The 26,932-nt window shown below is 33.0% G+C and overlaps 1 protein-coding gene across 3 annotated transcripts in view; it reads right to left on the minus strand.

Moving 5' to 3' along the window:
* Positions 1-26,932, minus strand: part of ANKRD13C (ankyrin repeat domain 13C) — a 75,170-nt gene that overhangs the window by 27,400 nt on the left and 20,838 nt on the right. For all 3 annotated transcript variants that reach the window (XM_063104766.1, XM_063104767.1, XM_063104765.1), the window contains 5 exons: positions 25,878-25,982; positions 16,055-16,140; positions 14,676-14,721; positions 9,646-9,712; positions 4,735-4,879 (listed from right to left, as the gene is read on the minus strand). In XM_063104766.1, coding sequence (XP_062960836.1) covers positions 4,735-4,879; positions 9,646-9,712; positions 14,676-14,721; positions 16,055-16,140; positions 25,878-25,982 — 449 coding nt within the window. The remainder of the gene's footprint in view (positions 1-4,734; positions 4,880-9,645; positions 9,713-14,675; positions 14,722-16,054; positions 16,141-25,877; positions 25,983-26,932) is intronic.

Consider the following 26,932-nt stretch of genomic DNA (forward strand, 5'->3'; position numbering starts at 1 on the left):
AATAACTGAGCCACAATTATTTTTTAAATGTGAAAAAAGGAAAGCTTCGTGCTTAATTCAGGGACAAGAAGACTAACTGATCAGGTAGAGAAGAGTAACTGAGCAGTATAAAATGAGATTCTATTCCATAATAGGCCAATAGGTCTAACTAATATTTAGGACCCTATAAAGGACAGAAAAAAGCAAAATCTAGAGAGTTGTCTGTGGAATGAGAGTTGTCCATAAGGTTTACAATGCCCAAGGGCTCTATTCTCCATACCTCCTTATTTCTAGGTTCCCAAGAGACCCCTTTTTTATTCTTCACCACCAAACTTTCACCTACATATAGTACCTTTCTGAATTTTTTGAGACTATAGAAAACAATAGCAACAGCCTTGGACTGGGACAGTACCATTTCCCCCAACCTTACAAGTAAGGGATATAAAATCTTAACATGACTGCTAAGACTATAACAGGTGAAAATGTATTCCTGGTAACCCAAACTAATTCTGAGTACAATTTTCTCAAGAAAAACTTGGGCTTGAGTGAGTTGAACAGAATTGTTAAACATTATACTCCAAATACATTAAGAATCAACCAGAATTTTATAAATTAGCTTGGGAACTGAACACTGTACATCACATTGTCTATGAAGAAATTGCCTCACATTTCAAACACCCTATTTTCAAATAAACTTTGGAACAGAAGTCTTCTATAAATCAGAGACTGACCCATCTCCTAACCAAGTAATTGAAAAAGACCTGCTGTTAATTACATTCCTTTAACAAACATTTAATGAACAGTTATTATTTACATAAGCAAAATGAGGGTAAACTACTCTGCCCAAAGACTGTTGCTCAAAATCTAGCTTTTCTTTATATTAGGCATTATAAAATACTCACACACATTTACACAACTACTCAAAATATCAGTTCTTTGTTGAAGTCATCAATACTATAACATCAGCTAATACTTATCACTGCTTAATCTCTGGCATCTCTTTCTGTGTCCTATTTCTAACTCACCTGTTGCCTAGCTGTCTATCCTGTTGTCATTTAATATGCAAGATGTCAAATTATTTAATAAATATCTGAGAGTCTAGAATAGGGGTCAGCAAACTACAACCAGTAGGCCAAATCCAGTCCACCACCTGTTTTTATAATTAAAATTATGTTGAAATATAGCCATGCTCATTCATTTACACATTATCGATGGCTGCTTTTATTCTAACAATAGCAGAGCTGAGTAGTTATGAAGAAGACAGTATGGCCCACAAATATATCTAAATATCTAAGTATGTATTATCTTCCTTTACAGAAAGTTTGCCAACCTGTCGCCTAGAATGTACTGATGCTATATTAGGTACCAGAGAGCACAACTAAAACAAATCCATGCCCTTGAGGAGCTTAGCCTGATAGTGGGAGAAAGCCATATAAACAAACACAGCATAGAAGCTCTATGGTTCCAGATTTAGTAGGAACATAAAGAAAACAATGGTCATTTGGCAGGGGAGGCAATGACACTAAATAAGTTCTTTACAGGTGAGGGGCTACAAGAAGAGAGGCATTCCAAGAAGTAGAAACAACATGAACAAAGAAACAACATTATACAGCCAGGTAGATCTGAAAAATTGCAGAGTATGAGGGTATCTACAATAGCAAGGTAAGAAAAAGGCTAAAAGGCTAAAAAGAAAAAGGTAAAAGCCAGGTCACAAAAGGAACTATGCCATGCTAAGGAGTTTGGATTTCACTCTGTAGTGGTAAAGAACTTTTAAGTGTTTTTAAGAGAGGAAGTTTTCAAGAATTTGTTTTAAAAGTTCAATATATCTCCAATATGTGGGATAATTCAGAAGCAGACAAGAAGGGAGCCAGGAAGAACATTTTTAAGACTTTTGCAATAGTCCAGCGGAGAAATGATGAATATACAAATTATGGTAGGAACAGTACGAATAAAAAAGGGATAATTATATGACATTAACGATACAGAAATGACCAGACATGTTCTCTAATTAGGAAACATGTAGTACAAGAAAAGATGCCAAAAATAATTCCAAGGTTTCTGACTAAAGAATGACATGATTCATCAAAAGAAGGAAAACGAGAGAGAGGGCAGGTTTGGAGGGAAAATAATGAGCTGAGTTTTAACTGAGGTGAATTGTGAGGTACCTGGAGACACACATGATATCCACTAGGCATTTAAACAAATAGGTCTCCACTTGTAAGAGGTGTCTAGGATTCAAATATATACAGTCAGCCCTCTGTATCTACATCTGTGGATTCAACCAATCGTGGATAGAATACATCCGGGGGGGGAAAAAAACGGATGGTTGTGTCTGTACTGAACAGGTACAGACTTTTTTCTTGTCATTATTCTTTAAACAATAAAACATAACAACTATTTATGTATATTCTACATTGTATTAGGTATTATAAGCAATCTAGAGATGACTTAAACTACATGGGAGGATGACCGTAAGTTATATGCAAATACAAAATCCATGGAGGTTGGTAACCATGGAGGGTACTTGAAACAATCCCCCATGGATACCAGAGGACAACTGTATTTGTGAATCATCAACCTATCACAGGAGGTAGTTAAAGCTGTGGAAATGAAAAAGATGATTCTGGCAGTTTGTAAAAAATGAGAACCACATCAAGGGCATACCAATATTTAAGAAGTAAACAGAGAAAAAGGAATAGGCAAAAGAAAATAAGGAGACATAGGAAAAGAGTAACTGGCCACAGATCAATCAAAAGAAATAAAAATTTCAAGAACTGAGTTACCCAATAATAGCAAGTACCTCACAGAAGTCTAAGAAAGAGAGGGCTGAAACAAGTATACTGATTTTAGCAATGGACTCAAAATGAATATCATTTTAAACTCCAATCTTCAAACGCTTCTTCAATTCTATCAGCAGTACTACCATCATCCACTTTTCAAGCTAGCATCACTACACTCACCCTTAAATCTTTCCTCTTCTTAATTCACTACATTCAAACTTCTAGCAAATCTTATAATTTCATTCTTGAAAATGTGTGTCATAATTTCTCTTTCTTCATTATTCACTGTAGTATCCTCATCATCTTGAATGAAGATCATCCAAAATCCTCACCACCTCTCAACTGGATAACTGTAACGACTTCTCAAATAATTTCCCTGACTCCAATCTCTCCCTTTTCCAATTCATCTTGCATAATAGCTATGTGATCTTAGAGATGTCATTTAACATCTATAAGCCTCAATTTTCTCATCTGTAAAATGCAGGTACTACCTAATTTGGCAGGTTATTTTAAGGATTTAATGAGGAGAACTGGAAAGCACTTGATTATAATCCCAAAATGCTGATAATTAAAGCTCAATATATGATAGTAATTGATATACAATATAAATACACTACTACTATCCATAGCATCTAGCAGTGTCTAGCATTATTAGGTATTTAATAAATGTTTGAGAAAGGAACGGAAGGAAGGAAAATAAAAAGAATACCTAAGATTAATTCACCTAAATTAATTTTTGATCAAATCAATATCTTGTTTAAGAATCCATGACTTGCTGTTGCCATCTGTAGCAGATCCTAAGTTATCTTATCTGGCTTTTAAGGCCTTCCATAAACAACTTTCTCATGCTCAATAAGAGAAACTTTTTCTTTTTCTTATTTTTGGGTTTTGGTGGCTGGCCAGTACAGAGATCGAATCCTGAACCTTGGTTTTATCAGCACCATGCTCTACCAACTCAGCTAACCAGCCAGCCCCAATAACAGAAACCTTCACTGCAATCACACAATTCCTTTCTGTATCCCAAACAGACCATTCTTATTCCTACTGCCCTGACTTTATTCATCCTGTTTCCTCCACAAGGAATATCCTTTTGTCTTCTCCTCTTCCAATCTAAATCTTCATTGTTCAGTGCCAGTTAGGAAACTATTTATTTCAATGGTACATATACATATATAACAATAACGTCTTATCAACAGATTTGGCAGCAGGAAGATCTCATCTAATAGATATTGAGGAAGAAGCCACAAGATGTGGTAAATAACAATGTTGGGAAAGGAAGTGATGAAAAAATAAAGACAAAATAAAAACAACAGTAGCAAAAAGATGCTGACTTAAACTTCTGTAGGGTTATCAATGTCATATAGATACTAGAACAGATTTTTCTTTGGTTTACAGCTGGGGAAAAAAACAAAGGATAAAGATAATGGTGCACATTGTTTTCCAATGGTGGTTGTAAAGCAATTCCAACATGAAGATATGATGTGACAGAAGGAAGATAATGATGTACTATAAGAGAGAAAGGAGAGAGAAAGGAAAGGTATCCAAAGAGTTAGGCAAAGTAAAAGAGTGCAGACACAGCAGTACACAGAAGTGTTCATATGAAAGAGATAAAGATCGTCAGCAACATTAAAAGAAGCTAAGCTAGTAAGATAATAAATGGTAAAAGCGCCAGCACAGGGTCAACAAATGAAAACTACAAATGAGAACTAAGAGAAGTTGCAGTTCATTGATCTAGGAGATGAATCAGTGAATTCTGAGCAAACAGATTCAGTAGATTGGTAAGGATGGAGACCAGATGACAGAAATTCCAAAAAAAAAAAAAAAAAAGCTAGTGATACAGAGATAAAAGTTTTGGGAGTAAACCATCTCAATTATACCTTATGATTTTAAAGCAATTACATTGAGGCTTGGCTAAATAAATAGGAATTTTTTTTTTTAACCATTTAAAAGAATACTGATAAGACAACATGCTCACCTCATGGTGTATTCGCTGATAAACTTTTTGTTCATTGTCTAACACTACAAAAGATTCAGAGGGTGTCGCATCCCCATTGAAAATGAAGCTTAAATCCCCTCGTTGGCACTTCATATCAGTAAAGTCTATGAGAGTTGTGTCAAGCCTGTGAAAAATGGATAGATGAGAAACTGACAAAATTTCAGTAAGACTTGATTAATAATTAAACAAGCTTTGTTCCCTCTAAACTCAAACCAAGATGCTAATATCATATTTCAAAGTCAAATTTATACATAAAAGCTAAATTTAAAGTATTTTATTAAAAAACAAAAGAATATTTAAATATATATTCCATGTTACCTATATTTCACTTTTCTGAATATGTACTTCATTAACCCAGGAAAAAAAATGTTTTCCCATCGTTGAACTATTTACCTTACTGTCCTGTTTCCTACCATTTCCCTTACTGTAGCTACTCAATAAGTTACTTCAATAGGGAAGGCCGGAAAGGAAAAGCAGATCTTTCTAACATTCTTTCAACCCTTTAAGACCATGTTGCTAGGTCAACAGAGTATTTAAGAAGGGTACAACAATAGATGGACCATATTCTTGGATTTAGAACTGTCCTTTTGACCTTCATTCATGCCTTATGCCTAATCATCCAGTACCGAACCTTGTTTTATCCTTCAACCTGATAAATCATCTAACCAAATTTTTGGCCTACCTGCTTGAATTCTCAGACATAGACTAGCATTCTCCTCAGCCAAGATATCCACAGCCTGAAAACCTTATGGATCATTCTGTGCCAAATCCTAATAGATTCACACACTTGTATGTTTATTGTGCTCTTTGGTAACTTGGACCTGACATGGTCTAGCCCACTAGGCTGGTCTAAAACAACACTCCATAAATCACTGTTTGCTGGAAATTAGGGAAACTACTGGAATATAAAAGTTTGCAAGTACCCTGAAGTGCTTCAATCTTGCACAAGGCTTTACAGATCAACAGGTCAGGATCACCCTCACTGACTGGCTATTCAAAACACACAATCCTTAAGAAACTGGTGGGCCCCAGCAGTCAAGAGATGCTGATAACAACCCCAGGAAGCTCCTTTAAGTCTTTGTGAGAGATCCCTCCCGGCCACTGAACTTCTAATGCAACCATAACAATTCATGACTTTGCAGGTTTCTCAGTTCTCATCACAGATAAGGTAAAATGAGTCAGCATTCTTGGTCTCTCTATACAGGAAAAGCTGAGAAATACAAAATACCTCACATCCTACATCAAAAGAATAACTAGGTTTATATCAAAACTAATAACTTTTAAAAATGAAAGTGATACTATTAGTAATTTTACCAGGACAACAGGGGTGACCAGAGAAAAGAAGAAAGGATGGTTACCCTACATATAAGTTTTACATACCATATGTATGAGCCATATAAAATATACACTTCCCTCAAAATAAAATAATCCCTAAGAAAAGCAGCTCACCAACTCCTATAGGGGTGAACCCTACCTGTTGCTTTATAGCTGAATTTTAACTGGTCTACTCTGAGTGGCCTGCTGCCTATACCACTAAACAAGTCCTGTTATTACTTGAGCATGTGGCCCAAGAGAAAGTAATGTCATTAAAAGAGGCTCATCCTCTATCTCTATAAGATGTGGGCTCTTGATACTAAAAAAAAAAAAAAAAAAAAAAAAATTTATACATAATTGGACTATTTGGCTTCAGCTACAAGGGAACTCTATGCCCCACATAAAAGAAGAAATGGGCCAGAACAGTTTTCTGCCTCCATTCCCTTCTTGCCCATCCTATGTGAGAGTGCTAGTGCGCACGTTGCCAGGGGTGGGGATGAGAAACGTGAGGGAAGAGGTGCACAGAAAGACAGAGACGGAAAGACAAAGACAGACCAACGTGGTAACATCGGAGACCTTAAATCTAACGATACCTAAAATCAGTCATAGATACTTCCCAGTTATGTAAACTAATGTAGTCAATTTTTATTTCATCTTTATTTCTATAATTTGCAATTGAAGAAAGACTAATACATCTTCTGCAATATCCCTGACATATTAGATGGCCTACTAAGCAGTATCACATATGCCTCATAAATGATATAATTTATCATGATTGTATTTTAATGTACTGACTAGTCCTTGGCTTTAAGCCTATGAGCCAAAATATTTTTAATTTTTGCTATGTAATTAGCCATAAAGAACAAAATGTTCTTTAGACAAATGCAAGGATATATATAGAAAATATTCTTTTTGAGATAAAAGCTTGAAAAATGACAAATACCACCAAAAAAACCCAAAGCCTTCCATTGAGACAGGAAAAGCCTGAAATGAGGCAGAGTTTGCAGTGATCACTCCAATCAGTGGTTATAGATTACTTCTTAATATTAATAGTGAAAATGTTTGTTAGTACTCTCAACGATTATGTTCAAAGTTTCCTGTTTCTACTAAAGTATTAATTTCTCTTTGACACCAGAGATATTTCAAATGATTACAGGACTGTCATGAGATAAAATATTTCCCTTTGAACATATTTTTACATTCAGCTTCACTTGAACTGATGTTTAAGAAAAAATGTCTTATTATATTTAAAACAAAGTTTTTATTTAATGTTACATTTTTTTTTCTTTAAATAGATCTAGGCAAAAAAACTTTAGCCATATATTGTAAAAGCTAGCCTCTCCATTATATTTCAAATGATTACATGGCTGTCATGAGATAAAAGTCAGATTTAAAGATCTCCTTTTGCACAAATTTTAAAATTCGGCTTCATCTGAAGTGACATTTTAAAAAAAAACTGTCTAGGGCCGGCCCCGTGGCTCACTCGGGAGAGTGCGGTGCTAGTAGCGCCAAGGCGGTGGGTTCGGATCCTATATAGGGATGGCCGGTGCGCTCACTGGCTGAGCGTGGTGCTGTCCACACGGTGCTGAGGGTTGCGATCCCCTTATCGGTCAAAAAAGTAAATAAATAAAAATAAAAATAAAAATAATTGTCTTGTGACATTTAAAATTGAAGGTTTTTGTTTAATATTAACAGATTTTTTTTCCTTAGATTCTTACCATCTAGGCAAAAAATCTTTGCCATACATTCTAAAAGCTAGCCTCTCCAGTAATATAGTATCTTTGTTTGATAATGAAAGCTTCAGAACCTATTACATTTCTCCTTTACTCTCAGCTTTAGTAAGCCCCAGATCTGAGTATCTTGCTAAATTACGGTAGCTTCCCCTTAACCTACAACCTCTGTGACAATTATTCCCCCCCAGGCTCTTACTCTCATATCCCTGTGTTAACCATTATTGGTTTTATTATCTACATTTATTACATGATGTACATCATATCATTTATTTTTAAAAGTCATATATAAATGTGAAACAATTTTTTAAAAGAAGCTCCTTTTTGCCTAAACCTAAGAATCAAACAAAACCAAAACTAACTTTTGAAAGCAGCACATGGAAGACAACACTACTCTCCAAAATTGTCTACTTCCTTTGGCAAGCACCTATATTAAAAATGTTTTAACTGAAACCATAATTTGCCAACAAAGGGCTGCTGAATTAAATCTCCATCATCAAATCCTTTCCTACTTAATTTTTCTCCTATGTTTTTCTATATTTTCCAAGTTTTCTAAAATGACCATGTATTTAAAGTACATGAGCACTTTCATGACTAAAAACACCTGTAGAAGGCCGGCCCCATGGCTCACTCGGGAGAGTGCGGCGCTGGGAGCGCCGAGGCCGTGGGTTCAGATCCTATACAGGAATGGCCAGTGCGCTCACTGGCTGAGCATGGTGCGGACCACACCATGCTGAGGGTTGCGATCCCCTTACTGGTCAGGAAAAAAAAAAAAAAACAACCTGTAGAGATCATTTTAAAAACAAACAAAAAACCCAGAAACATTTACCTTAATCAAATTATACTGTTTCCTTAAGATAATTACCCTAAAACTACTTCCAACTAAAGGTTATCTCTTCACTAATTTAAATATTACACAATAAATTATCTCAAAAAGTTCATTTTTAAAATTTCTGCTTTGTGACATGGTGAGAACAACTGACAAGAATGCAGAAGTCCTGTTTCACCCATTAGTTTGTAATATGCTCTTGTAAAAAAAATCACTTCACTTCTCTGAGCTTTCTCATCTATATACAAAGAGTTTAAATGAGATAATCCTTCAAGTTATTTCTAGTTCTAGACCCTTAAACATCCAAATTAATATTCCAGCAATGTATAAAGATACACAAAATTTCATATATATTATTTATAAATATACCTATATAAGCATATATACTCAAGTTGGCATATTCACTAGCATTATAGTTTACATATATATATAATTTCTTGTAAATATACCTATAACACTATAAAGCTGAAGCTGAAGACTGATACATCTAAAATTCTGAAATGAGTAAAATAAATAGATTAATCCCCATCAGACTGAAACATCAATCTTAGTCGTAAAAGGAACAGAGAAAAAGAAAATTAAAATCAGCCTTAAAGTGTTCACTAGAATGGATAGATGATTGAACAGATGAATGAATGGATGCATAGATGTGTAAATAGGAAAGGAAGGATATGAAAGGGATGGATAAAAAGGCAAGAACTGGATCTTCATGTGTCCCTATTACTTAATAAAACCAGGATCAGGGAGGTGACCATCTTAAATCTTCTTAGTATTATATCATGATCTTCATTCTATTTACCTCTAGATAGTTTGTAGATGAATAAGAATAGTATCTTTGCTTTAGTCAAGATTTTATATCTTTGATTCCTTATCGGTAATATGTCTCAAATGAGATAAAATATTGTGCATTTGTAAGTTACAAAACACTGTATCCGAATGTAAGCTACGATTCCAGGAAGAAAAACTTCCTCTAAATCTCAATTTTCTTTTATTCAGAATAAAATCAAATCACCTTACCTGATATTGATACCTTGTTTGTATATTTTACATGCATCAGAAGGCAGAATTCGGGAAAGTAAAGGCACTGTATTTTTAAAAACAAAAGGTAAAAAAATAACTACCTAAATTCTGAGACATTTACAAACTGTTAAATTAAAAAGAGTAATATAAGCATTTCATTAATTTACCAAAATTGCAATAATTTCCTTTAAAATAGCGTTTTTTACCTTTAAAAAACATGTAAAGCAATTTTGAGCAAGTTCAAATATCTACTATTTATAATTGTAATTTCTGTGTAATTTACTGTACCCCCACCTCACCCACTAACACATCCCTATGATAATACCCTGTGGTAACTAAACCCTCCTGAATGGACCTGGATCCTATCTGATCCTTTCAATATAATTTGGAAAAACAGCAAAAAAGTAATGTGTATAAGAGAAGTCTTTGGAACTAAACCGTTGAATTTGAGTCTGAATCCCAAATATGTTATTTAAGCTCATTGTACCTTGGTTTCAAATTCTGTAATATGAGGATCATACTATATACCTATAGATTTATACATTCCAATGTTGCTATCTATAATCTATATCACAAGCTCTATTCTGACAGTTTATTATTATTTATTATCTGCTGCTATGTTTAGGGAAATAGGAGTTATTCTATGGATGAATAAATCTGCATAACAGGTTATAAACTGCCATGTACAAAAAATGAAAAAATATGAAGTTCAAAATTCTTGGAATTAAAATTATATCGAATGTACACATGTACACAAGCATGTGTATATGTGTATGTAAGATATATTTTATGTATATTTTTAAAAATTCAGTGTTTTAAAATATTAACCTCTTTGAAAGAAGCAGACTTTTAAGAAAGGCTAATTTTTTGATTAACTTTTTCAAAAGCATCAATATTTTCTAATTGACATTAAACATACACCTAATGCATCAGTGCCTGTTTTGGATCCTTAGAAGTCATTTAATCCAAAATGATTTACAGCACTGAAGACAGTCTTCTAAACATTTTATTGTACAAAAACAAGCTTGTTGGCCAGAAGGAATGCTAATAAATAGCTACCCTAGTCAAAAAATATAAGAAATCATTTTCTGACAAAATTTTCCTTTTTTGAAACAAAAGTTGGAAAGAACAATAACAGCATAAATCTATAAATGATCAAAGTTCTTTTTCATCTTCTTTCATCTTCTTTAATTGAGATTTGGCCTTAAGTATCTACATAGGATGAACCAAGATGATTACAAATAGACAAGCACTTAACTTATTACATCTTTTGAGGTAGTTGTGACAACCTACAAAAACAAAATTTGGTATCATACACCAACACCCAATTATCAAAAATCAGAAAAAGAAATAGGTGAGATTGTAGGGGAAAAAAACATGATGGGGATTGAGAAGCAAAAGCTAAGAAAAAGAAAAAGGAAAGAAGAAAAATCATGGAGTAAGTAAAAATTTCTGTCAGACTTTAATCCATTCCAAAAGTAGTAATTTATATTTTCTCAGTTCTATAATGACTTTTTTTCTCCTCCACGTAAACTGAATAATCATCTTCTCTATATCTTAAATTATCTCAGCACAACTGAGGGTCTAGCACAGTACTGCAAAGTAGCACAATTCACTAAACTGAAAATGAAAATTTTTATTTTGGTTTTGCTACCACTTACTCCCCGATTTTAAGAAGACTTTCTAAGCCTAATGTTTTCCATCTATAATATGCACGAACAGTTCCAAATACAGGATGGATAGATTCTGTGGATAAGACAAAAATAAAAAAACTATTGGTTTTTCAGTTGAAATGTGCTATATGGACAGTGCTAAATTTGAAGTAGTGACCATAATATTATAAATTATTTAACACTTTACAGTATACAACTTCCTTCAAAAAAGTTATTTCATTTCATACACGCCAAAAGGAAGTTTACAATAGATGGGATAGTTACTATTTTCCCCATTTTAAAAATGAACAAACTGGTGCTCATGAAGGAGATTTGCCATGTCAAATACTTAGGAGCCAGTACTGATTCCAATTCAGAGATTTTCTGTAACTAAAAACCCAGGCTGAAAAACCCAAGCCTTCAGATTTGCTATTAACTAAGTCTGAGGCTATTCTCTCGGAAGACTGAATATAAATAACAGCATGAGAAAGAGTGTGCTCTACTACCTAGAAATTAAATTTATCCTCATCTCAGTATTTCTTGGCTCCCCTTATTTCTGGGTGCTTGCCTGTTGTTAACATTATGGGTTCTGACAAGGGGAAGAAACATGCCTAAACTCTAGAAAAAAGCTTGATCATCAAACGTAATCATAGAGATTATCCAGTGTCTTTTAATCCAAAGTGTCTAGGTTAATATTAGCCAATGGGTTTAGTTTTGAGAATTACATATGACATCTAATTATCTGGTACCAATAGTTTTGACTTTAAATCAGTAAAATCCTTTTTCAACAATGAAACAGATATGCTGAAGTTTTTTAATCAAAGTCAAACTCTCAAAGAAGGAATACTTTTGACAAGTACCTCAGTGATTATTGAATTTGTGCAACATTTCTAATGTACTGTTTGTAACTATAGATATATACACAATTTCAGGAGTAACTACGTGAATTTATATCTTCATATAATTGAAAAGTCACTTTTAAAATATGACATTCTGTTAAGCAAGATAAATTGACTATTTTAGAATTCAAACCACTAACAATAAAGAATCAGTTAAAGAGCTAACATACCCAAGTGATAACCCAGTTTAGGATTCCCAAGCAGTACTAGAGTCTCTACAGATGGGGAAAAACTAGGGTAAAAAAGTAGTATTCCAGTTTTAGACCAGTCTAACTGGGAGCTCTTTTATTATACAGGGCTACTACAAACTTCTTTTTCTCTGTGTTCTAGGATACAAGGACTTCCAAATGATACGTGAGGCATAAATGCAAGATAGGACTATCAGAGTAACAAAATCATGTGTGATTTTGATGGATTCAAAACTAGCCTGATGAGCTAGAGCTGTAACAGCATGGGAAAGAACTGATTACACTACATTCAAGAATTAGATACATTAGGAAGACCTTAAACATCCATGCAATAAAGTATTATGTAGCTGTTAAAATAAGTGAGGTACTTCCACATGAACTAATATGGTAACACCCCTATGATATATTAAGTAAAATGGCAACTTGCATAATGATGTAATATTACAATCCCATGGGGGAAAAAAGCCAACACTGCAATTTAATATGTACGTGTGCATGTGTGCACATACATACCTATACACACATTTGTAAGCACTGAAAAGAATGTGAAAGTATTTACGTGAAACATTAACAGTGTTTGTCTCTGGGAAGTGGCAACAGGGAAACTTAAAAATACTTGATAATTTTCTATAATGTTCAAAAATTTTAACAGTGAGTAATTCTAATAAAAAATAGAAAAAATCTTAGCAAAGTCTAAAAATAAACTAGCACTAACTTATGAATTATATTAGTCAAAGACCACTGAAAAGGGTACTAAAATCTTTAGAAGTGTATATATATATGTCATCAAATCAGTGTTTAAAAACACCAATAACTTTGTAATTTATATAAGTTAGGGGAGAAGCCTGATCTGTATCCAAAAGACCCAAATAAAGAAGGCAGTTTGTCAATAATACAATTTGCAGAAAAATTAGGTATTACTAGTTGAGAAGAAGAACAAGTTTCTTCTCAAGACAGCAGAAAATTACTAACTTTCGATAAGGTAGAAAGAGGTGTTAAGGGACTTCAGATTTATGGCTACATTTTTTTTCAGAAGAAATCAGAGGATGTAGAGGAATTAGAAGAAATTACAAGTATAATTGTTAATTAAAGTTTAAATCTGGTAACTTGCCAGGCATTTTTACTGCTAAATGGTATAGTGTATAATTTCTCTTTTCTAACTGAGGGGGTTGAAGCTAAATTTGCAAACCCAAGTGCATTCCAAGAATATCATAACTTCTTTAAACAAATGTCAGAATGTAATCTGTTTCAAAGTAAATTGCATTTATTGACCTACCACAAGCATAAAACTGTAAAATTTACTACTTCCTAAAAGTACTTAATATTTTTACTTATTTGGTAGGAACTAGAAACACCTACTTCCAACAGTCCAATAGGTAAAATAAAAAATTACATATACACATATATATAACTATCAAAAATTACGTAAAATGAAATATATTTTATATATTTGTCAATATCTGATTTATTTTTACAATTATTTTGGAGATAAAATATCCCTGAACATTCAAATATCTTCATATCATAAAAATTAGTACAGATGCTTTTAAAAACACATAGAAGCTCATTTTATCCAAACCTTTACAGATTACATTTAAAAAAATCTTTAAAACAATAAAATTTAGTTGTTTAATAAAGCATAAGTCACTAGGCTCAAACTTTCTATTTGGACATGAAGGTTTTCTCCCTAGTGGACTCATGTTTAAGTGAGAAGGTGAGAAAATTGCCTTGCTAAGGTAAATCAACTAATGAATGCAAAATATCTAGGTCAAAATTAAGTTCGGAAATAATTAGAACAGTATGCAACCAAATAATATGTTAAGACAGTAGCTATAAAGAGGCAAAATGATTCAAAGATGACAAAATATACACAATCAAATAATGTTCACCAAATTCTTCACATTCAAGGGTCTAAGTACTATATTTCAAATTTCCTTAAATCCAGTAGTTCTATAATCTCATAATTATTTTCTCTTTTCTGAAAATTCCTTGCATTAAACTATTATAATTTTTTAACCTTTCATGTTAAAAAAAAAAATCTTGAAAAATATAGTTCTCAACCTTAAAAATAAGAAAACAAGAATTATAAAATTTACTAATCAAGTTTGGATAATTTAAGCGTTAGTACAGGGCTGTATAACCACTACATTCAACATCATGAAGAATATTTAATTTTCCTTAGAGCAAGTATCAAATTTGTTATGCCAACATTTCTATATAATAGTTATGTTTGCACTCACATTTCTGCATAAGTACGTATTTTATAGTAAAACAAAGCACACTCTTACCCCAGCTTTGAAAATCCCAGTGAAGTTCTAGATAAAAGTCACCTAGCTGAGAAATAAAATATGAATAATTACTAAATGCACCTTAGTTAACAGCTCTTATACCTGCTTAACATTTTGCTTTAAAAAAATCTAACTTATTATTAAAGGTCTACAGACAGGAATAGAAAATAATAAAATATTAATTTCAATGTTTGAAGTTTGAGAAAGAACAAAAAACAATATATGGTTATTACTTAAAACATGACATTACTATTCTGAACTACAAAGGAAAATATGCACCACTAAAGATTTTATAAGAACTTCTGATTCACATAAGAAGATATCTGAAACTGATAAGCATTTAAATTTGTATTAATAAATATTCCATTTCTCAGCATAACCAAAATAATAATAGGCATTATTTTAAAAATAGTTAACTTTAGAAGTGTTATTAAAAATGACTACCAAAATGATCATTTGTATAGCCTCCTAATGCTTTAAAAAAAAAAAATGGCCCATTGCGATAGAAAATTGTTTTATGTGAAGTGTTAACACAAATTTACTAAATCTGAAAAATGTCATCATATGATATCTATAGAGAAAATTTTTACTTAAAAAATTAGAAGCCAGATAACAAAAACTATAACTGTTAAAGAAACTATTAAATCAAATATTCTCCAAAACTTTCATACATTCTGAATATAAGCAAAACATTACAAATAGAACAACATCAACAAGTTAGTCTTCCTATTTCAAACAACAAAAAATGTGAACACAGAACCTGAGTAAAACACTTTTCTGGCCCTCTCTACATCTCTTCAAATCTCAAAAAAATAGCATCCCTAAGAGAACACAAGCTATCATCATATCATCATGACAGGCCTATCCTTCTCTCACATTTCTTTCAGTCATCAAAAATACAGAGGAAGAGAAGAAAAATAGAAAACAATTTTCTCTCTCTTTCTGTGCCAGCACACCCAGCTCTTACCACTATTAGATAGGACAGCCAAAAAGAATTTTTGTTTTATAAAGAATGCAAACCGCTCCTTCTAAGCAGTAGCATCTTCAGCTGTTAGAGAATCTTCCAATCCAAAGGCAAAGAAAAATTTTGTCATTAATTATGACTTACCTCCTTTTTTCTTACAGCTCTTATCTAACTTATTGAAAATTATAAATCTTTATCTTCCTAGTTCAAAGTAAATGGTGCTTCTGTTAAGATTATGTTTATACATTATCATCACAGTACTTTATTTCAATTATTGCTTAATTTAAGAATGATTTTTTGCCATTTCTTGACCCTTAATAATTACTTAGAATTTAGACTGTATTTCAAAAAATGCTTAAATTACACTTACAAGTTACACGTTAGGTGCAAAATCGGCAAAGAAACATAAGCCTACCTCTTTCAGGGCTTTTAATAATCGAGGTCGTTTTTCTTCAACACTTTCCCTGGACTGCTGCTTAAGCTTCCTTAAAAGAGCTGTAACTAAAGTTTAAATAAAAAAATAATAATAACGAAAGTAATTTACACCATACTAGAAAACACCACTGGCTTATTATACACATAGACAATATATGTACATGTGTGTGCATGTGTATACATGTGTATAATAATAATCCCAATATATTTAAAAAAGACAAAAATCAAAGACCAATGTTTAAATTACTGAAGATCTCTTGGAATAGTAGAAGAAACTGAGGGAACATGTGAACTACATATATAAATAAGTTAGTAAATAAGTTTAGTAAAACTGGTATAATTCCCAAGGAATCATGAGAAGAGACATTTCAAAATCAACCTGTAACATATTCAAACTAGTTTCTCTTAGTTTTTAATTATCAGTAAAATTTCCCTGACAAGTATACTCAATCACATTTCGATTAAAAAAAAGGAAAAAAATTTACCTGACCATGCCAGGATTTACCAGTCTCAGTCATATGAGGTAATATCCTGTTGTAACGTTGATCTCAAGGAAGATCTCAAAAAGAGTAGATTTCAGAAATCCCACTGGATACCACTTTTCTAAAAATATATAATTACCTGCCATTGTTACATTTCCTGCAATTATATTACCAGGTTTATCTGTTCTTTTGTCACTGGAAGTTGTACCCTTATATGCCTACTAAGTATAAAAAATACAAAAATGAATCCTACTGTATCTGTGAAAAGAGCTTCCAAATCTAAAAAAACCTGAAGCCCCTCATAGTATTTTCTCAACTGTTAAAAAATTGAGATGTAGACACATTGACAAAATTCAAACCCCAGCTTATTAGCTGTGTGTAAACTTGGACAAGTTACTTAAGTTCCCTAAGTTTCAGTTTCTTTTTTCATTTGTCAAGTAAGAATAAAAGTAAAATCTACTATATAGGGTTATTGTAAGCACTGAATATAAATTGCTTATTACTGTGCCTGCAATTAAGAAAATATAATCTAGAATAAAGATCTAATGTTACCTGGCAAAAATCAATCAATTAATCCCTAACATTTAAATAAGGAAAAAGATTAGACTTGAAATAAGCCTAGCAAAAAATAAAAACATAAAAAATGGTGCATCAGGGGGAAAATGAACACTTCAATATATTCTGATTTCCTCCTGGTCCTGATATATTTTTCATATACATACATATGTGTACTTTTGAGTTTTGTGTGGTTTTTTTACTATTAGTTTACTGTTTAACGGTACACATTCTTATAAACCACTTCACCCCATGTGGAATACAGAAGTGTAAGGTGAATAAAAAAGAAAAGAAGAAAGTTTGAAAGCTTGAACTAGATTTGTTTTGTCCACATAGGTCCAATTCAAGAAATACCCAAGGAAGAACATATAAAATAGTAGGACCTATTCTTATTTTTAACCATAGGTCTAATGATAATTCCAATATATTTTTAAAAGCCAAAGATCAAACAGCAAGGTTTAAATTACTGATGGTCTCTTGAAATAGTAGAAACTAAGACACAGATAGAAAGAAGTCAAAGAACATGGGACCTCGTTTCAGTTATACCATTAACGAGTTCTGTGACCTAGATCAGTAGTTCCCAAATACTAATCTATGTTTCATGGCCCAATTGTTCCAGTTTCCACAGATATGCAGCAAAATGAGAAAAACTGGAAACTAAAGTGGGTTTTTTATTTATAAATTATAAATGTTTTTCAATTTAAAGACTATTCTTCCTATTTTTAGTGTCAAGAAATGCGGACCACAGAAGAAAGTAGCTATCTTCTTAAATTCCTATAGGCTAAAATGGAAAAGTTAGCTTCCCTACAACAATCCCCAAATAAAATCTTCTTCTGATCTGTGAAATCCAAAAAGTCAGAGAACCAATGATCTGGATAATCCCTTACAGATTCAAATTTGTACGAATCTAACCTTCACGTTTATTATTATTTAACTTTAATATCAAAGCCATCTTACCTAAAAGTAGTACAATTCTTTTTGTGATCATTATTTTTTTCTATAAGCTCAAATTCCTTAATAAATCTTTATTCACTCTACCTTGCCTTCAAACTAAAATGAGATCTCTGTTGAATGCTAAGAACGAAAAGAAATCAATTCCTAGCTAGAAAAGGTCTCAATAAAAAGCAGACGTCATAGAGTCTTCATCCACCTAATACAATTTCATCAACTAAATATAACTGTAGCTGACTGAAGGCATTCATTAAATAACAGAAAATTATACAATAATGATCAAACATTACTAAAAAGGTAATAGCTTCAACTATATATAGCATAGTAGTACGTGCAAAGAGATTCCGTTCTATGAGGCTTCACTTTTAAAAGTGTTATCAACTCAAAATTTCTAACGAAAGTACAAACATTCAGAAAGCAATTACACAAAATGACCAGTATGTTTTTTAAGGATGAGTATTTATATTACCATACTGTAAGAATCTTACTAACACTGATTGATAATGAAGATAAAATTAGTTTTAGAGGATTTAGATGGTATGAGATAGAATTCATACAAAGACACAAATGCAGGATTCCAACAAACTACAACTAATTTACCTTTCTCTTTCCTCCTTCTCCTATTTAAGTTTTCAGTTTGTTTGGCCTAACAATTTTGGAATTACACCCTACTGCTCCAAGTATTACTTAAATACATATCTTCTGCCCTCCACTTCCTTCTAAGCTCCAGTCTACTTTCCTCTTCCTACTGGGACAATTCTACCTTGATGTACCACAGTTAACTCAAATTCAAAAAATTTAACACAAATTAATTAAATCCCATACTGTTCTCCCTACTATATTCTGTACATAAATTAATTAATGAGATCACCATTGATCCATAAGAGAGACCTCAGAGTTACCCTGAATCCTCTCACTATCACCATATCCCAGAGATATTCAAATTCTGTCAATTCTTTCTTTTAATTATCTTTCTAATTTATCCCTTACTTTTCTAAACACACAATCTCTTCTTTAAGTCAAGCTTATGCCATTTGTTCCAAAAATGTTTTTTTTCTAAAAATCTCTTGCCTCCCTGGCTCTATTAATTAAAAAGACTTCTCACTTATCTAATAATGTCATTCCCTGTTTTGAAGTCTTTCAGGGTGTTGCAATGACTGGAGATTGTTATTACAACCTTAAATTGCACATAAAGCTGATCTCAGTGTGGTCCATTTACCAGTACAAACCCATCTCCCAACACTGATCTTTACCCTTCCACCCATGTTTGCCATCTATCCTCATTAGTGAGTCACACTGAAATATACATTGTTCCCTAAAATATGCCTTGTTCTTTTTCACATTTCCAGGTTTTATACACATCGTGCTCCTGCACACTAGAATGTCTTTACTCACCTCATTCAGAATACTGCAAAATATTCTATTGATCTCTCTCCCCTAAGCAGGATGAGTTCCTCAATGTCAAAACTAATGACACATCCCTGCTATGTTTCTGATGCATCTGGTAGGTACTCAGAACACAAATAAACAATCCCCACCCTAATGAAGCTTTCTGCCTAATGGGAGTGGCAGATAGAGTTCTGACAGTACATGAGCAGAGAAAGCTTCCTGAGATCTGAAGAATTAAAAGGAGCTAAGGCAGAAAGGGGAGATTATGTAAGTATGAGGACTATGAAAATCTGAAAAGCTAGCAGAGCTGACATACAGAAAGCCAGAGAGAGAGAACAAGATGAGGACAGACAAGAAAAAGTGACACTATCAGAGATAAGCTAATGGATACAAATCAGGTAGAAAGCAAAATTAAGTTCTATTGGTGTACAGTAGAGCTAGGCGTCTGCAATTAACAATAATTTACTGCATGTTATCAAACGGCTAGAAGAGAGGAGATCAAGTGTCCTCATCACAAAGAAATGATTAATTTTTATAATGATCAATATGCTAATTACCATGATAAGATCATCACACATTGTATATACATACTGAAATGTAACTCTGTATCCCACAAATATGTACAATCAACGTTTGAATAAAAAAAATTTTTTTTAATTAAAAAGAAAAATAAACCAAGTTAGAGATTTTGGTCTTCATCCTAACAACAGGAAGTTTTAAAGTATTTTAAATGAGAGTAATATCAGATAACAAAATATTAACAGTGGTTATCTTTGAGAGATTATTTTCTTCTTTTTTCCTTATAATTTCTCGGTTTTCTAAAAAGAACATCATTCTTTTTTTTCTCTCTCTGAATTTTTTTTTTTTTTTTTTTGCATACATGTGGGGTACAATTTTCAATAATTGTATAGAATGTGTGGTGGTTAGATCAGTACACTTAGCTTATTCATCATTACAATATGCATTCATTCTTTGTGTCCGTTGACCAATTCCTCATTAGCTCCCCCTCCCCTTTTCTGCTTCTAGTTTTCTAAAAGCTCAACATATTAGTGTGATTGTTGTTTCTTTCTATCTTTCTGTCTCTGTCTCTATTGTTCATTTGTTTACTTATGGATTCAGCTCCCAGCTATGAGTGAGAACATATGATATTTCTCTTTCTGTACCTGGGTTGTTTCACTTAGGATAATTTTCTCCAGGCTCATCCATGTTGTTGCAAATGGTAGAATTTCATTCTTTTTCAGGGCTGAGTAGTAGTCTATTGTGTATATATACCACAATTTCCTTACCCAGTCATCCATCGATGGACATTTAGGTTGGTTCCATCACCTAGCTACTGTAAGTACAGCTGCAATAAACATGGGAGTGCAGGTATCCCTTCAACCTGATGTTTTCCAATCCTCTGGATATATCCCCAGAAGTGGGATTGCTGGATCATATGGAAGTGCTATCTGTAGTTGTTTAAGGAACCTCTATACTGTTCTCCATAATGGCTGGCCTAATTTACAGTCCCACCAACAGTGCAAGAGGGTTCTTCTCTCTCCACATCCTCACCAGCATTTGTTATTCTCTGTCTTTTTTATAAGAGCCAGTCCGATTGGGATGAGGTGGTATGTCAAAGTGGTTTCAATTTGCATTTCCTTGATGATTAGTGATGTTGAGCATTTTTTCAAATACCTGTTGCAATTTGTATGTCTTCCTTTGAGAAATGTCTACTCAGCTCCTTTGCCCATTTTTTAATTGGATTATTTGGTTTTTTGCCTGAAAGTTGTCTGAGCTCTTTGTATATTCTGGATAATAATCCCTTGTCAGATGTATACTTTGCAAATATTTTCTCCTATTCTGTAGGATGTCTTTTCACTCTATTGATTGTTTACTTTACTGTGCAAAAGCTTTTCAGTTTGATATAATCCCATCTGTTTTTTTTTTTGTTGTTGCCTGTGCTTTTGGGGTGTTATTCATAACGTCATTGCCCAGTCCTAAATCCTGGAGCATTTCCCCTATGTTTTCTTCTAGGAGTTTTAAAGTTTCGGGCTTTGTATTTCGGTCTCTAATCCATTTTGAGTTGATTTTGGTATATGGTGAATGGTACGGATCAAGTTTTATTCTTCTACAAATGGATATCCAGTTTTCCCAGCACGGTTTACTGAAGAGGCAATCTTTTCCCCGATGTATATTCTTGGTGCCTTTGTCAAAGATCAGCTGGCTGTAAATACGTGGAAGTTTTGAAAACTCAGGAGAGTTGTGCTAAATAAAGGTCTAATACAATACAGTTGCCCCGCATTATCAGTGGTGGATTGGTTCCAGGACTCCCTACAGACACCAAAATCTGAGTATGCTCAAGTCCCTTATATAAAATGGCATAGTATTTGCATAAAACCTACACACATCCTCCTGTATACTTTAAATCATCTCTAGGTTACTTATAACATCCAATACAATGCCTACGCAAAACTGCATTTGCATAGATTGAACGTAGTACCTGCTGTGTAGGAAATTCAAGTTTTGCTTTTTGGAACTATGTGGAATTTTTTTTTTTCTGAATATTTTCAATCCACAGTTGGTTGAATCCATGGATGTGGAACCCATGGATACAGAGGGCTGACTGTTCTTTTAGGGAGAATTTTGATTCTTGATAAGTAGTCTCAAATTCTCTTTGCAGCTTTTATTCATTTCTTCATTAGTTCATTGAACAAATATTGTGCCAAAGATAAAAGGGTGAATAAGAAACATATACATAACTTGAGATCTCACAAAGCTTACATCATCGAGATACAGAATAGGGAACACACACTAAACAATGAATTAGAAGTATGCTATAGTACTGCAAAGGAAAAGAATAGACCACTTTGAAAATATATGACAATGAGAACTTTATCTGCTCCAGGAGTTGAGGAAAGATTTCTCAGAAAGAAATATAAAGTTGAAACCTAAATGAAGAAGACTGTCATTCAAGATAAGGCTGGAAACCAACATGGACTCTTCCCCTCCACACTAACCTTTGATGTGCCACAAAAATAAGACAGAGGTTGATGGAATTCCCAAAACTACTATAACATAAATCTGTACAAACTGTGAGCAACTCCTGGAGAGACAAAAGACAACTAGATCCCAGTGTGCACAAGACTCACTAGAGCTGTCTAGATCAGAGGAAAGCTGGTGACCATGGGTGAGAGATAAGCTGGGAAGACTTGTAAATATATCCATATCTCTCCCTGATATCAGCCTGGGCTTGATCACTGTTCACCAGGTGACTGTTGTAAGGCAGAAAAGCAACAAAATCTTGAAATTTTATTAATTTTAAAGTAAAATTATTCTCAATAGTCTCTAACAAGTAGTTTAGCATTGTCTGACTATTCTATAGCACAAGAACATTAGCAAGATTATCAGAAAACAGAAAAAAAGATAAATAAGTCACAAAATTTTTGCTAATAATTTATAATATTAGTGTATCTCTGATTTTTTCAAAAATGCAATCTTCTATGTCCAGAAAATTTTAATGTAACACAAGCTAAATAATCAAACACTTGACAGTGGGTATCCTTGTCTTGTTCCTGTTCTCAAGGGAAAAGCCTTCAGCTTTCCTCCATTCAGGATGACATTGGCAGTGGGTTTGTCGTATATGGCTTCTATTATGTTGAGATACTTTCATTCTATACCTAATCTGCTGAGAGACTTTATCATGAAGAGATGTTGAATTTTGTTGAATTCTTTTTCCGTGTCTATTGAGATAATCATAGTTTTTGTCAATGTGGTGTATCACATTTATTGACTTGTGTATGATGAACCATCCTGCACTCTCATATTTATCAAAGCTCTATTTACAATAGCCAAAATATGGAACCAACCTAAATGTCCGTCAACAGACAACTGGATAGGGAAAATGTGGTATATATACTCAGTGGAATACCACTCAGCCATAAAAAAAAACAAAAAACAAAAAAACGAAATTCTACTATTTGCAGCAACATGGACGAGCTTGGAAAAAAATGTTAAATATTTTTTTATTATTTAATAAGCCAGAAACAGAAATAAGCCAGACACAGAAAGAGAAATATCACATGTTCTCACTCATAAGTGCGTGCTAGGAAGGAAGGAAGGAAGGAAGGAAGGCAGGCCCACAATAATACACTGATCTTTCAGAAGGACAGAACAAATCTGTGGTTACTAGAGGTGGGATGGGGGAGGGAGAAGGGGGTTGGGAAGAGACTGGGTAAGGGGCATAAAGAATATTTATGATTTGTAATGATGGATTTGCTAATAATATTGATTTGATCAATACATGTAAATAATAATCAAAAACTTAAATCACAGTACTTAAAATAATTTCAAAGTACAGACATATGTTTAACACTATTATAAATACATTTACATTAGTATTTATAAATACGTACCATAAGGATTGTTTGATTAATTACCCTTTATTAGCTAAGTATTTGTTTCATGTGATGGCAAGTAATGAAAATGTAAGCACTGAATAATTACAGATATATACAGTAGTCCCTTGGTATCTATGGGTGACTGGATCCAGCACCCTCCCCACCCAACCCTTCCCACATACCAAAATCCTGGAATATTCAAGTCCCATAGTCTGCTCTTCAGAACCCAAGGATATGAAAAATCAACCCTCTATATACAGGGGTCCCACATTCACAAATACCATATTTTCGATCTGTGGTTGGTTGAAAAATATCCACATATAAGTGGACTCACACAGATCAAATCCATGTTGTTCAGGAGTAAACTGTAATTATATAATGGTGACAGTGGGATACAACTGAGAATGGCTAAGATATCACTCTATATAAGAAAATCACTTTCTGCCAGGCCTCAATCTCTCAAATTAAAATTTATTGCTAAATATCTATAACTGATTTTCCATGAAAAACTTATTTCTTAGCCTTCCCAATAGACTATGAATTCCTAAACAGCAAAGACCACGTCTTTGTTCACCACATTTTAATACACATGCATTTTTATGGTAAGGACTCAGTAAATATTCACTGATTCTGAATAAAATAATCCTTAAAATTCACAAAAGTCTCACGGTGGGTCAGAAACTCAGAAGCCCATCTCATTTCCTCTCCACTCTACTAAATGGTTAGAAAACTCAGAAAAAGTTTCTTCAGACCAGGTGTTACAACTTTTCATTCATTCTCAGTCTATTTTGAATTTACACATTTTTTCCCCCTGAATTTATTCTAAGATTAGTACTGCTCTCATAAAGGTCTCCTGATGTCTGTCCAGAAAAAAATAACTGTCAATGTATAACAAAAACATACATAACTCACTTAGTTGTTAAAATATCACAATTTTATCTCTCATTAAATCTTAAGCTCAAATACAACTTTACCATTAAAATTTGTCCAAGGGGGGGAAAAAAAGTTGTCCAAGGAGTTCAGAAAGCCCACAAAAATATAATATGTGGATTACATATAAAGTTGAACCATAAGAAAGTGCCCAGAAGAACCGAAAACTTAGCATCAAAATAAGACTGAATACATAAACTGGCCAATTAGCTCACTTGGGAGAGCATGTGCTGATAACACCAAGGTCAAGGCTTCGGATCCACTTACTGGCCAGCCACAAAAAAAACAAAACAAAACAAAACAAAAAACCCACTGAATTGATGTAACACCTGGGAACGTTCAATGTTATGCACTTCCTTAAAAAAACTGCCAACATTTTCATTTCCTTTTACAAAGCTAGATTTAATTGATCATTTTCATCCTCAAACTGAAAAATAAATATAAATAATATTTATATTACGAAAAAATAAAAAGATAATATTACCAGAAAGATAGTTCCATTCATCCAAATTTATGTTTCATAAATTTTTCAACTATTGAGATGTACTTGGCAAAAACAGACATACGTGAAGCTGAAAAAAAAGTATGGGTAGGAGGAGGGAAAGTGAAGTAATTGAATACTCTGTATATTATGAAAAAGTATGTGACATGTTTTGGAAATACTCATTTCAAGACTAAAACAAAATAAAGAAAGTTTTGTTCCTTGACTCCAGCAAAGCCTATATCCAGCAACTAAAGCAGATAACTGTTATAACACCATGATTATTTTTAGTTGCAGTTAATGATCCAAACAATTAAGCAGCTGCCAGAAAGGACACTCAGACCTCAGCTTAGAAAAAAGTCCTTTGTACTGGATGAATAAAAAAATTTAAAAATTTAAGTAAGATAGAATGCTACAAAAGGAAAAGAAATAATAAACAACATACTTTTAAACATAATTCCTCAATTCTTTTTGTGTACCACTCAATGTTCAAGTTAAGTCATGAATAATTCATGTATATGTTTACAGATAACTGCAAAGGTTCACAGTAAGGAAAGTTATACTAAATTAAAAATATTTTAAATGCATCACTTCATATTTTTAGAATGTATATCAAAAACAGTAATTCATATTGCTTACTCATCTGTCTATCTCCATAGCTGATGGCTTCTGCCAGAGGGCTCCATCCCTGAGCATTTTTCACCTTTACTGGAGCATTGTGAGCCAAAAGTAAATGGGCACATTCTGCAACATAAAGTAGTAATAATATCAATCACTATTCAATTTTTAGAATCTCTAGATATAAATACCATGTAAAGGTTTACTAAACCAAGTTAATATAAGTAGATCTATGAAATAAATTCTGTATTATGTAGAATTAAATAATTTTTTTAATTCCTACGTATATAAGCCAGGTTATTTCAGATCCCCAGATTCAAATAGTATCCCTTCTACTACCTAAAAATAAACTGGATATCTCTGCAAAGAAAGTATTATGTTCCGTAATTATTGTTCCCAAGAGTATTTTGAAAATGTTTTCATACTCAAAAAGATAACCCAAGAATCCCCAAGAGTAATTTACATCTAAGTATCTACTGTCCACTAAGACCCAAAAAAGGATTTGCATATCTGTAATATCAAATGAAAAGCTCGTTACTAACTTCAGGGGAAAAAAAAATATGTTTTCAAAGAGAATCAGTAGTATTTCCATAAACCCTTACTTTTCAAATTTTATACTTTTTAGTTCAAAAAAAAGCTCCCCAAATGTCAATACCCTACTTACGATTACAAAGATAAATCTGGACACTTTTCAAGTAATCAAGTCTAGAATTACATTCTATCTGTCAACAGGTTGAGAAACCTTACTAAATTTTTTTTTAAAAAGTATATTAACAGGCAAAAAAAATTGAGACTCGTGGGAAACTTAGGTAGGACAGCCATCCATTCACTCATTCAATAATTCATTTACTCAAATTCCTATTATATGTCATTTTTAACTACCTGTATATAAACAGTGAAGAAAAAAGATAAGGTCTTGCTTCGGAGAGCTTACATACTATGTTTGAACACAATAAGTAAGTTAATAAATAAAAAATAAAAATAATGTGAGATAATGGTAAGTGCTCTAAAGGAAATAAGGGTGTTACGACAGTGTGAAGTGTTATGTAAGGTGGGGGAGGAATGGTGCTACTTTA

The sequence above is a fragment of the Cynocephalus volans genome, chromosome 8 (assembly GCF_027409185.1).
Source record: "Cynocephalus volans isolate mCynVol1 chromosome 8, mCynVol1.pri, whole genome shotgun sequence".
NCBI lineage: Eukaryota > Metazoa > Chordata > Mammalia > Dermoptera > Cynocephalidae > Cynocephalus > Cynocephalus volans.